At 39.9% G+C, this 14,215-nt stretch overlaps 1 protein-coding gene across 4 annotated transcripts in view; it reads right to left on the reverse strand.

Annotated features, from left to right (window-relative positions):
* SPIRE1 (spire type actin nucleation factor 1) overlaps window positions 1–14,215 on the reverse strand; it is a 111,369-nt gene that overhangs the window by 13,266 nt on the left and 83,888 nt on the right. For 2 of the 4 annotated variants that reach the window (XM_072152272.1, XM_072152274.1), the window contains exons 9-12: window positions 10,383–10,424; window positions 4,565–4,731; window positions 411–501; window positions 104–246 (exon numbers count right to left, since the gene is read on the reverse strand). In XM_072152272.1, coding sequence (XP_072008373.1) covers window positions 104–246; window positions 411–501; window positions 4,565–4,731; window positions 10,383–10,424 — 443 coding nt within the window. The remainder of the gene's footprint in view (window positions 1–103; window positions 247–410; window positions 502–4,564; window positions 4,732–10,382; window positions 10,425–14,215) is intronic. The other 2 variants (XM_072152273.1, XM_072152275.1) reach the window with 1 other exon arrangement.

A 14,215-nucleotide genomic window follows, 5' to 3' on the forward strand; every position in this document is an offset into this window, starting at 1 on the left:
CTCCTTTAAAACCATTCAATGCCTCTTAGGTTATGTTATATATAAAACTTAAAAATGTAAATAAAGGGATGCCAGGGTCATCTGGCAAAGATGGTTTGCCTACCAAAGATCTTGAACTTTGTCGGGTTGGAGGAAGAAAATGGCGCACATTGGTAGGAGTCTCTTTCTCTATAGAATGGCGCCTCTGTGGAGTTTGCCGCCTCTCAGGCTGAGGTGTGGAGGAAATGGGCAAGAACCTTGGAGGTGCTGAAGAAACAATACAAAAAGAACATGTAAAATATGTTCAATATGGTAAAAATATGTATTTTACAAGTCACTGAAGTTTTAATATAACAACCATGTGAGTGTTTTATCATGCATTTTCTAATTTCATTTTTTTTCCCCAAATTTTCTTTTCATGAATCACTCACTTTTCCTCCCTGCAGCAGCTCCTGGAGAGGCATCGTCAGGCTGGGAATTGGAGACACTACTGCTGCTGGAGGACTTGTGCACTGTATCCTCCTAAACGATAGAGAAATGTGAAATTATCAATAAGTTTACTGGTACATAGTAAGGCTCATGATTCTTAGCATTTCTGATTAATTCAGAGAATGTTTCCTGGCACAGTCTGGTACCCATCATGCAGCATGGTTGTATGGACTAGAGCTATGGCTGTTTTACAGCCTGACCTAGTAAGTAGAAATTAATAAACACTAATCTCCTTTTAGTTAATCTATAATCCTGTTGCATGTTTCACACACCAGCAAACCAAGCATTTATGGCAGGGAAATCTCTGTGATTAAGTAAGAGTAATCATGGAGGATCAGTAATCTGCAAGCCTACATGACAAAGCAGCACTTTCATGTATACATTATAATGGGTGACATATAAAGAGCCAAACATAGCCATCGAATTATGAAGTTCACAAAGGATATAAGTCTAAGGGTGATGCCACACATGGCGTTTTGAAACCGTTTTTGGTCCGTTTTTAAGCAATCCATTAAAAACCGCATGCATTAAAAAACGCATGCGTTTTTGACAGGTTTTCTGAATTTTCACAATAAAAAAACGGACAAAAACGCATGTTTTTTAATGGACTGCTTAAAAACGGACCAAAAACAATTTCAAAACGCCATGTGTTGCATCACCCTAAGAAAACTAGTGATTTGGCCAAAAAAGCTGAATGACAACACCGGTATACTGAAAAGTGAATCGGTCACCTCCAAAATTCAGGTAAAACCACAAAAAGTAGGCAGGCCAGCTTGTCTTCTTGGTCATGCAAACCACCTACTTGACTAGATGATAGCAATGAATAAAAGTCCTTTTTTACAGGCTTAGTGCAATGCGGGACAGTTATAAAACCTTCAAAACACACCACTGATGCAATTTAAAGGAAACCTACCACTGCTAATGGTAGGTATTAGCTGTAAACACCGGGCACCAAGCTCAGGGTGAGCTGCTGCCGGAGCTTACCTTTGCTAGTGTTTTAAACCGCTATATCGCGGTTTAAACACATTTTGATGAACTGACCCGAAGCAGCTTCGGCGCTGCGCGTGGCCATGTGCGTGTGACGCCTCCGGCACTTCCTATGGAGGCTTGCGCGCGGTCGTGCTCATCAAACGCCGAAGCTACCTCGGGTCTGTTCATCAAAAAGTTTTTAAACCGCGATACAGCGGTTCATACTTTGGGGTTAAAACGGCACGGCAACTGCATCGTAATCAGTTTTCATGTGGTTTTAGGCACAGTTTCATAATTTAATAAATGAAGAACATTAACTGAAAATGTGAATCACGGTTATCAACCAAGACACCTTCCAAATAAAATTCACCTGTTCGGTAGCATTGTGTATGTCTCCTAATATTGCACCCTAGTGGTTTACAAATTGTTGGAGTAACCAATTCCTTTTCACTATGAAGAGACATCTCCATAAATGTTTTGTATATGTTTCACATATACTCGATCCTGTACTAAGTCTCCATCACATTTTAATCATAAAACATAAAAGCCACATATAAACATAATATTTCTGCTTTATTCTTCTGACAGTGCAAAAGAAGTAACTTCTTAAAAAGTTTCCCATTGGTTTGTCCCCACAGCTGGCAGAGTAAGAAGATAGCACAGGCATCAAACATTCCCTTTGTGTTAGTGTATAAAGCTCTAACATAAGTGGATGCAAGTAGCACATTAAAAAAAAGCAGTTTGATCAAATTAAAGGCTGATAATGGCTTATGATATGATCCATATCCTTCCTGAAAGATGAGTATGCAAATTCACATGGTCAGAAAACACATCCTGTGTGTCACACTGTGGTATTTAAGAAATCCTGTTTTGTACACATGTATGAACAGGAGGCTAGTGAGTCACAGTGTGTGCAGAAGGCAAGGAATAGCCACATACTCAGCTACAGCTGGGAAACACGAATACCAGGGTAGGGTGTGATATGTGGCAGAGTTTATACAATCATGATATGAGTATCTTTTCATAAACCATTAGAAACCTGGTTGGCATAACTGTACAAGGCAGTCACAAGCAGAGTAGCATGCATGAAACTTTAAAAAATTCAACATTAAAAAAAAAAAAAAGTCAAAATATTAAGAGATCCTGAGCAACTGTCACTAGAAGATAATGAATGAAGAAGATTAATTATAATGCTAGGATCAGAGTCCAGTAGGGTCAACGTGTACCCTGCAAAAGTTTATAAGACGCCATCTTTGCTGCTCCAGAAATTGGCCTGCAACAATTTCTTGACAGAAAAGTACCCGCACAATAGGAAAACTCTCCAACTACAACTAAAAGTAGTAAAGTTACAACTTCCTTTTATCATCATGTTTGGTGACTGGTAGATTATAGTTCTAGCATCTAATCAGGTTATTTCCAAAAAACTCAAATAGTTAAATGTATACGTTTCTGTAAACAAAAATACATTGTAGATAGACCTGATCCTTATCCTTCGAGTCTTTCTGGTCATTCTGCCTAAAACTATTTGGAGCACAAAAATTGAAGTAAAAAAAAAAAAAAAAAGCAGTACAACCATAGAGCAACTATGCCAGCGGCTGTCTAGACGTTGGAAAGTGAACACACCCAAACGCACACAGACACAGGACACAACTAACAAAGTTATTACTGTTATTTATGTAACGAGATGTTATCCAACTATGGAGTAGGGTGATCATTAGAGTAATGAAGTAGAACAGATACAATCAGACCTAAACTGACAAGGTGTTTTCACGGTGGACAATATTGGGGGTTATAGGTAAACACAGGACTGATTGCTTAGAATAAAATCAAGCTGTAGACATAAGTTTTATGTCATCTTGAAGAATTAAAATACAGTAGATGTGATTCTTCACTCTACAAACTAGACACTGCCTACTGTATTAATAGTCTGGTAGATAATGAAAAACATCCATGGCACTCATCAGTCCATTGCAAAGCCCTAAAAACAGGAGCAAGGGCGTTTGGGTCGTCCACGGCCACTTGACGTGAAGAATGTGATTCCTGTGACCTACTGGTCACAACATAGCCCTGCATGATAACAATCCTGTTGCAAGCTTACACAATGTCACAACAGTGCCTTTACTTTCTATTTGATGTTTAATGTACTATAAGGGTGTGCGCAAAAGAAATAGTTTTGATTCAACCCCAAACAGCTCTACACCACAGATGTACTGGAGAAAAAGAACTGGCACCCATGCTTGGTGATGGGTACCCTAGAAATCTAAAACTGCTAACCCGGTAAGTGATACATGTAGATTGTAGAAAAACACCACACTGTTTAATAAAATTTGAAATTCTTATGGTAAAGTCCATGTATAGTAGATACATTAAATATAATAGCTTCCGTATAACGCTGTTAATCTATATTTGGGTCCGTCACAGAACATTCTTTTTTTAAAGGCGTTCTTTGTAGACCTGTGGACAGGGGATAACATAAATACTCAGTACAACAGCAGCATGGTGGCTTAATGGTTAGCATTACAGCCTTGCAGTGCTAGGGACCTGGGTTCAAGTTAAAATGTTTTCTCTGTGTTTACGTGGGTTTTCTCCGGGTCCTCCGGTTTCCTTCCACACTCCAAAATATACTGGTAGGTTGATTAGATTGGGAGCCCCATTGGGGACAGGGACTGATTTCGCAAGCTCTTTGCAGCGCTGCGTAATCTGTATACGCTATATAAATAAGGGAATTGTTATTCAAGATATTTTATAAAAATAAATAGCAAATATTCCACTGTGTATCAAGACATAACAGGACAGATTTACTAATATGGTCTTTTACAGACCGTCGTAAACAAAGTTAGATGTATAACAGAAGCTTTCATTCACCCCAGAAAAATGTGGCAAGATTTGGAAACACTGGCCCATTCTTGTAAACTCGCGCCCCTTTTACAAATCAACACCCTTTTGTCCTTCAAGTCTTTAAGTTCTAAACCAATGTCTAAAAACAGTCTTCCTTAAACTGTCCTACTGTCTCCTACTCTCACATGGTGGATCAGATCCAGATCCAGAACATGGCTTACCGTCACACAAACCTTCTGCAATGTTCACAAAGTTTTCCAGGTGGTAATTTAGCAATTGCAGCACTTACCTCTGACTCCGAACTGTCCAGCTCAGCCAGGGTTGGTGCTTTTAGCAGCCTCTTTCGTTGTGCTGTCATTGGCATGAGTCTTCCGTTCACTCTGGACCCATCAACTAAATCTCCATTTAACACTGTGCGGTTCGGCTGCTTCCTTATAACTTCTGGAGTTGAAACATCTGAATTTGAAAAGTAAAAAAAAAAAAAAATGTTAACGCATGGCTTTATTTTATAGTTGTACACTTTTGTTTTGCACATTACCATATTTTACACAGAGAAATATGCTTCGATTGCCACACACGTATAATAGAAGGCAAACTTTTTACCACCTTCACATCTTCTTGGACAGCCTCCACTGCTCAGGAGCCATCGATGTCAATATGGTTAGTTCTCCATTGTCAAATGGCCAGTGCCAGGCTATCTGCTCCTACCCAGGACTAACCAACTGACAGCAGAGTCTCTAATTAGCATAGTTATACGTAAATTAAAGTAAATACATCTATATTGTCAAATGGATGGTCCTGGGCTATAGCACAGCCAGAAGAGAACCAAACATATTGGTATTGATTAGTTGGAAATGGTGAAGTTGAGTAAGAAAATTCCAGAATTAGTGGACGCAAATAGTTGGAGTTGATGGAGTTGGTGAAAAGTCATCGTAATTTAATCTAACTTCATTCTAAAGTAACTCTAATGCAGTACACAACCCATGTTGGCAATTTCATGCCCAATGTTTTTCAGGTTAAGGACAGTCGTTTTGTTTATTTTTTTCATTATTAATAATGAATAATATGTATGGAAAAAACAGGGACCCAAACACATTAACAAGGACAGGCGCTTACATGATAGGCAAACTAAAAGACACATATAAAAGCAGAAGATGCTGCCGAGTTGCATACTGAGAGTGTGAACGTGGAGCTTTACACAGCCATTACTGTAGTATCACTGACTGAATAAATATACATTAAAGCTGAAACTGGAAAACTTAAGGGAACAGCTGCACAAAGTGGCCACCGCTGCCGTGGACAATGAAGGAGTTACCTCAGAAAACCTCACGCTTTACATACAGATTCTGTATGCTTAGACCTCTGGGTTTGAATGAGATTTTATACTGTAGTTACACAGTTATATACATTTATACTGGAATTTTCAGGTTCAAATAGGATTATGTTTTTATCCTTAATCATTAATTATGGAACAAATCTAGCGAGATAGAGATATATATATATATATATATATATATATATATATATATATACAGAACCAGAGCTATAGGCAATTAAAGGGAACTGTCCTGAGGATTTCACATTCAGGATGACACAAGGACTGGCTGCCTTGCTCATACTCCACATGACTCAATCTTTGCTGTTATCAAATAGCATATAGGAACCTGTCATTAGCTCAAAATGTGAAATCCTAATGGCAGGTTCCCTTTAAAGAATCTTGTGGAAACTGGAGCTTTATCTGTGGCTCACAGTTCGACGTAAGTCTTTAACTGCCTGTATCTTCAGTTTTGTCGCTCAAAGGAATCACAAAATGGTTACATTTTTCTAGAAGTGATACTCCACCTGCATCCTCTAAATTTGACTCATCTCAAGCAAAATATGACTGTTCTCTGCTGATTTCACATGTCTCTGGTGGGGATTTTTTTATAGGTAAAGATTTCACAAAAAAAGAGGGAGTACTAGAAAGGAAACTTCTTACCCAACCTGATGGTGGTACTAGTTTGTTACCCGATTTTACCTGATTAGTGTCCCTTTAACACATTTATGAGAGGCTAAGTAACCATTCCAATTGACATGTTTAGATCTAAATGTTCAGCCTTTATATTTAACTCATGCACAGACTGCTTCTGCACAAACAAATAAAAACACCGAGAAGCAATTCAGGCAAAATCTGTCCATGAAACATACGATAAAAACAAAAGGCCCGATCCATAGAAGAAAGGACCAAACTTTTACACTTGCCAAACTTGCTGTACAGATACCATTTACAATGTAAGCTATTTAATTTGTTAAAGAAATACTTATAGGGGCTGATCTCATTTCAGTCCCCTACTTAAAGACATCCAACGTACAGACGACCCCTAGTTACAGTCGTCTGCCACTGTGACCTCTGGTGATGGTCTCTTGATGCTTTACTTTAGACCCGGGCTGCAATGATCATCTGTAAGGTGTCTGTAATGAAGCTATATTGATAATCCTGGGTCCCATTACATAAAAACATTTTGAAAATCCCTGGGTAACAAACCTGTACGGTACCCAGGGACTGCCTGTATTTGCAAAATATGCACCCTTCAAGGATAACTATTCACTGGATATGTATGAAAAGTAAAAGATCTCAAAATCTAAGAGGGTGCATGTTCATTTAATCAGGCCTGGATATTTATTATGCCATTAATATCAGAGATATATGAGATTTAAAAATGCTTTTAACCAGAGCTTCATTACATGTTTAACAAGAAGACAGTCTCTAAAACCTTGTTCTTGTGTAACTACATCATTGAACAGTTCTTCACACAAACAAATACAAAACACTGCAACATACAAGTACAGCACAGCACAGGTATCTGTATATAACACAAGATGTGGGGTAATAAAGAAAATGGTAAATGATAATGAATGCCAGAATGACAAAAAAAATTCTCTCATGGTCAGGAAAATTTTTTATAATTACTGGAAATAAAATTTAGAAAACCAATGCATAAAAATGTATGAATAAAGATGAAGCATTACAGCCAAAATATAAGCCTTATCCCCCAAAACATCTGTCACTATATTAGAGTACGTTAGGAAAGAAGGCTAAGCATGCTACAAACTTTGGCTTCAAGCTACCTTGTGATCCAGCCCCTATTACACCAAGCAGGAAGTCTAATGACATGATGCAGAATAATAGCCATTACAGTTTATTTATCCCAACTGTAGCCAAACGGTTTCACTGTTTTTGCATCACATAAAACAGTGTAAGGAACTGGTTTGGCTAGATGAGAGACAGGTCAGGCCCTAAATGGCAAATTCTTGTAAGTCTCTATTCACATGTCCATGTGCTCACCCGGGTTGTAGCCTGGGCTGTAGCACACAGCATTCCTCACCCTTTCCCTCTCCATAGAGAGCTGAGCAGTCATGCTGCAAATCCAGGCACAAATAGGACATACCCTACTTTTTGTGGTTCAGCCGCACAGCTCGGACACGGTGCGCTTATAACACTGAGCCTGCGTAATTCACCTCCATAGCGGTCAAGAGCTAGCTGTCATTTTAGCTGCTAACTCATGGCTGCCATATAGGGCAGCACAACGGCTCAGTGGTTAGCACTACAGCCTTGCAGCACTGGGGTCCTGGGTTCAAGTCCAATCCAGGTCAACATCTGCAAAGAGTTTGTATGTTCTCTCAGTGTTTGCATTGGTTTCCTCCCATTGCATTGGTAGGTTGATTAGATTGTGAGCCCCATTGGGGACAGCGACCAATTTGGAAAGCTCTGTGTGCACTATATAAATAAAGGAATTATTAATATTTATTATTATATATGGATGTGTGACTGGAGATTTTCCTAACCTGTTTCTATGTCCTCTGTCCTACAAAATAGCTTAGAGGCAAAGTTTTTCTTTTCCCACCTTTAAAAACATATTTACATATTTTATTCTGTATTTTAGTGTAATGAAAGGGCAAAAGTGATCATTTTGAGCATGTTGGTACAGGCCTGAAGATGAGCGCAAAGTTGTGCCATGTATAGTGTTCAATGCCTATGGTCCAACTATTTTCTCAAAAAAAAAAAAAAAAAAAAAAAAACACTTCAAATCTATGGAGCTTCCTCTATAAATCTACTGCATGAAACCTTGGTTTACAGAAATGCAGATTATGCAGAATTGCCCGGTTTTTGGCGCACGCGATCGGATTGTGGCGCATCGGCAACGGCGTGCATGCGACAGAATTCGGGGGACGTGGCCGAACGAAAACCCGACATATTCGGAGAAACCATCACAATTTTTAAAAAAAGTGTTGCTGGACACGCGCTTACCTGCACCCAGCAACGGATCGTGAACTCCGGCGGACCTTAGCGGACTTCAGGGCAGCAGCGTCACCTGGTGGACGTCGGAGGAACTGCCTTAGTGAATTGCAGTCAGACCCGAATCCACCGCAGAGAACGCGCCGCTGAATCGCGACAGGACTGGGTAAGTAAATCTGCCCCTGTATCTTAAATGTGCACCAAAAACAGTTGGTACACACTCTCCGAGCAGTGCACGGTGGCCAGATTAATGAAGACCGTGCGCTAGTATTCAATAATTTGGCGCACCCTGCACATTAGTGAGGCAAACTGCGGTTTGCACTAATTCTGATAAATGTGGCCAATGTGTTTTTAATGCAGTAGTTTTATGGGGCCATGTTACTGCTTCCCACCAAGAAGGTATAGGCTCTGAATAGCACTAGTATAATGGTCAACAAAACTGTTACCTTGATATTATGTGTGTGAATGATGTAGATGTATTAAAGGGGTTTTCCCATGAAAGAGATTTCTCCAATTTCAAGACCCTAGGGATGTTAACACAATAAAGATCATTTTTAACCCTTTACTTCACAATTCACTCAGTTTTATTGCTGTTTTAGCTCCCATCACTCCCTAGGCTGGACAATGTAATATTCCAGAGTGTGGGCAGGGTCTCTCTAAGCAGACACATTATGCTCCCTCTAGTTCTGTGAGCTGACAATGTGGTTAGATTATTAGGGTTCAGGTTTTATATACACTTTCATTTGGCTTTTGCACATTTTCAATGTGTCAGATACTAGTGAGACTGATCAGAAATTATGAGATCCATGAGATGCCTATTGCACACAATGATAGTCAGCTCTCCTACGTCCACAACACACTAGATCAGCTAGGTCTTCCTCTCCCTCCCCAGATAAACAACTTATTTATCTGTAGCTTGTAGTTCTCCTCATGCTGCTGCTGTGTATCAGTGTGAGCTCCGTCCAGGACTGCAGGGGGGTGAGGCTAGAGTGCAGCGAGCAGAGATAGAGTAATTCGGCTCCACGGCCGTCACACAGAAATCCAAGATGGCTGCCAACCCTAGATCAGAAGTTACATGGTTGTGTCTAGGGGCAACTGATATTGTATACACCAGGACTGATAAAGACAGGTTGGAATTATATCTGTGAAATGCTGTATTTTTGTTAATAACAGTGAATAGAGAATGTATTATTTTGTTATCCTGTTTATATTTAAGAAACTAGTCTTCGTGGGAATACCCCTTTAACTTTTATTTAAAAAAAGCTTCACTTTCTTTAAGCAGCAAATACAACATAGCAAATACAAGACCTGTCTTCTTAGTGTGAAGCACTGAGCGATACCCGACCTTATCATATTCAGAAAATATCAGGTGGACAGTGTACGTAGTAGTGTCACTGTGGCACTGGATGGTGACTTTCTGTAGCATTGATGGTTTTATTATTTGTATTGTATTTTATGTTACTGGTAATAGAAGAGGATTGTCCATGAATACTGTACTACTGGGGGTGGTCAACACCACCTTTTTACCACTTGCTTTTGCCCATTTTGAAGCAGTTTTTTTTTTTGTTTTTTTTTTTTAAATCAAAGCTTTTTATTGAGCATTTTCAACTTCTTTTTTTAACAAACAAAAAAAAATTTCCCCCCTCCCCCACCCACAAGAAGACATATAGTCCCACCCTATCCCAACCTGTCCAGACACTTGCATAATGTACAATGACCTGTACAATTAGCAGTTGTTTTTCTGACCATGACAGAAACGACTATTCTGACAAATGACCACATGAAGGAGGGACCACAACATCAAAGACAATACGCCAGGTGCGCATTTTACCTGACAAGTCAAAACTGTGAGACATGCTAAGGGGTCGCATTACTGGAAAAACAAAAAAATAGTCTGTTAGGACAAGAGCAGGTTAAACAAAACAGCAATTAGGCATTTCAGATGACTTGATTTGGCCTACACAGTAGTATCTGAAATGTAGCAGAATTAAAATAAAATACACAGAAAAAGAAACATCATATACAGAACATATACAAATAAACCATTTCCCATGTTGTGGAGGGTGCATAGAACTACAATTATGTTATGAATACTGTAGTGTTAAAGAGGTTGCCAGGTCACACACACACAAGGCTGTATAAATGCAGTCTGGTAGAAAAATAAATCTAAGAAGCATATTTATCCCCTCTGGTTCCAATGTCGGCTGCCCTATGCTATCTCCTGCAGCGCTTGCTCTCTTATAGTCATATGAATTTGAGACAAATTCCTGCTTAATGGTAACCTGTCATTTGTTTTGGAATATAAACCTAGCAGTTGAAATCTTGCGCATGGCACACATATGGTAGGTCTCCTCCCGAATCTGAACATGAGCAGCGGAGCCTTCACCCCAGCTTCAGGGGACGTTCACACGTTCCATTTTCAAACAAATTACAACAGCTGAGGAGAGGTGATTTGCCCAATTACATAACTGTTTACATTTGTTAACACAATGTTCACACATGAATTAACAAAACACATGCGTTAATGCATGTGTTAACATTGCGTTTATTATGTGTTTTGTAAACGTAAATGTTAACAGTAATGTAATTAGGCATATCACCTCTCCTCAGCTGTTATAATGCGTTTCAAAACGCAACCAAAACGCATCGTGTGGACGCGCCCTCAATGTCTCCATCGACGTTTCCAGAGCAAGGAGGCTATTTAAGCATCGCCCCCTACTATATGTTCAGAATGGAGCGGGTGAGGAAGATGATGTGTCACCGAGGATGACTACACAATACTAGGGATATCTGCAATCTTTGGATCTTAAAGAGAACCTACCACCACGAATCTACCTATAAAGGTAGATCGGGTGGTAGGTGGATGTAAGGAACGTGAGGAGAGCTCTTTTTAGAGCTAATCCTCACGTCCCCGCTAACTTTTGGGAAACTTTATTAACCTAATATGTAAATTTAGTTATGCGGCTACTGGGGCGTGGAGTAGCCGGCACGAGGCTACACAGCGCGGCTACTCCACGCCCCAGTAACCACATTACTCCTCCTACCTTGTTGTGTCCGGCGCGCAGCTCCTCGTAGCTGCGCGCCCTCGTCTGATAAGCCAGCTACTGCGCATGCGCAGTAGCTCCAGCCTCGGAGCTGGGACTGCTCAGCCGGCGTTCTGCGCATGCGCAGAACGCCATCATATCGGACTAGGGCGCGCAGCTACGAGGAGCTGCGTGCCGCACACAACAGGGTAGGAGGAGTAATGTGGCTACTGGGGCGTGGAGTAGCCGTGCTGTGTAGCCTCGTGCCGGCTACTCCACGACCCAGTAGCCGCATAACTAAATTTACATATTAGGTTAATAAAGTTTCCCAAAAGTTAGCGGGGACGTGAGGATTAGCTCTAAAAAGAGCTATCCTCACGTCCCTTACATCCACCTACCACCCGATCTACCTTTATAGGTAGATTCGTGGTGGTAGGTTCCCTTTAACGGTCCATGACCAATCTCCCTCCCAGGATCTTATGCTAGTATTCAAAAATACAAACTTAAGGTCTTGGAAGGAATATTGGATATGGATATTTGGAGATCACATGACCCTTGATCTCCAGCAATTTTATGGACAGAAATATCAGCTGATGAGGTAAAAGAAGATTCTGAGCCAGGAAGCTTTAAAGAAAGCAGTGCAGAATATAATATAATATTCTGCCCCCCTATACTTACACACACTACAAAAATAATGAGGTAAAGTGGCCAACCACAACCAACATCCATTATTTTTCCAGCTTATTCCAGCTATATTTGACCAACATTGTGGAGAAAAAAAGGCTCAAGCAATGCTGCACTGAAACATTATTTTCTTCTTTGCTAGCGTGTTCCCTGTCTCAGCAAATTGATGTTATTGTTTGTGTAATGAAAAGTTATACAATTTTCCAATATACTTTCTGTATCAATTCCTCACAAATTTCTTGGTATCTTCCTCTTCTATATGAAGAAGTTTGTCTCCATTTACTTCGTTTGTCTCCGTTTACTGCCAGTGGATAGAAATCCGTCCATGGTCATGTGATGTCACGACGCGTTGTAACAGAGAGAGTAACCTGATCAGTGTGTTATCATGAGCCGTGCACCTGTGTGACATCACATGACCATGGATGGATTTCTATCCACAGGAAGTAATCAGGGAAGCCTTCTATAAATGACAGCAAGGAGAGATCTAGAAAACCGAGAGAAATAAAGTATATTGGAAAACTGTATAACTTTTCATAATACAAACAATAATATTTGATTGTTCATGCAATTCCAAGGCTACAACCACAAGGCTTTAACAAATCCTTTCAGGTGAAGTGCACTTCAGATTAGTTCCACAGGCTCACGGTTTCCGGAGTGGATAAACACTTGTACAGATGTAGTAATAGTGCTTAGAAGCTGAAGGCGAAACCCTGGGTCGGGCTGGGAGGCAAATGCACATGTTGCCGATTTTATAATAAGGCCTCTTTTTTATAGTAAAAGAGAAACACTATTATTAAATCTTTCCAAGTGTTTATCCACTCTGGAAACTGTGAGCTTGTGCAACTAATCTGCAGTATTCTGCACCTGCAGTGAATTGTTAAAGCCTTGTGGTTGTAGCGTTGGATCTGCAAGAACATTGTATAAGGACACTTACTACCAGTTTGTAAAACCAAGAATATTTGTTTGTTGAAAGGGGACAACCCCTTTAAAAGAATTACATTGCAGTTAAATCCATATTTATTTTAAGGATAGGTGCAGGTCCCAATGGTGGAAATCAAATTTATCAGACAATTATAAGGTTAAGACGATACAGATACACAATAAGGATAAAACAGGAGCCAGGGACACCTAATTGTATTACTGCAGGGGAACCTGCAAGACATAAAAATTGTTACATATAGATAAAACTAAAAACAAAAATTGAAGAATTTATCAGGATCACCATTTGTCTAATGTGGAGTCTTCTGACCTCTTAAAGAAAAATTTGTAGGAAAAAGGATTGGGGGTGAAAACAGAGGGGTTGGCAAAATTAAAAGCATAAGGCTAACCATCATTAGGAAAAAGAAAAAGAAATACAAAGTAAAACATGTATATGGAGGAACCAGCTATCTAACATTTATTGGATATTGGGTTAGTGTGCCCATTCTATTATTCTCAAGGCAAATAATGATACTCCCCAATCAGTACCTGAGCATTCAGATTTTATTCATCATATATAAATAATAGGTATGGAAAGTATTCAGACTAATTTAAATTTTTCACTCTGTGTTTCATTGCAGCCAATTGGTAAGATAAAAAAAGTTCTTTTTTTTTTGCTTGCTAATGCACACTCTGCACAAAAAGTTCAGACCCATTGCTGTGAAACTCATATTTAACTCACAAGCTGTCCATTTCCTTCTGATCCTCCTTGAGATGGTTCTACTCCCGCTGTGTTTAATTAAACTGAATGGACTACATTAGAACAGGCACACAACTGCCTATACAACTCACAGTGCTGGTCAGAGCACATGAGATTCATGAGGTCTAAGGAACTGCCCAAGGAGACAGAATTTTGGTAGCCTCTCTATCCTACTCTCAATGCCCCCCCTTTTTGTGTCATTAGAAAATGCCCGCTGTGCTGGAGAGGAGAAGGTGGTGACCCCCTCCATAAGAAACAGCGGCGTACGACCGCACAGCC

The sequence above is a fragment of the Engystomops pustulosus genome, chromosome 5 (genome assembly GCF_040894005.1).
Source record: "Engystomops pustulosus chromosome 5, aEngPut4.maternal, whole genome shotgun sequence".
Lineage (NCBI taxonomy): Eukaryota > Metazoa > Chordata > Amphibia > Anura > Leptodactylidae > Engystomops > Engystomops pustulosus.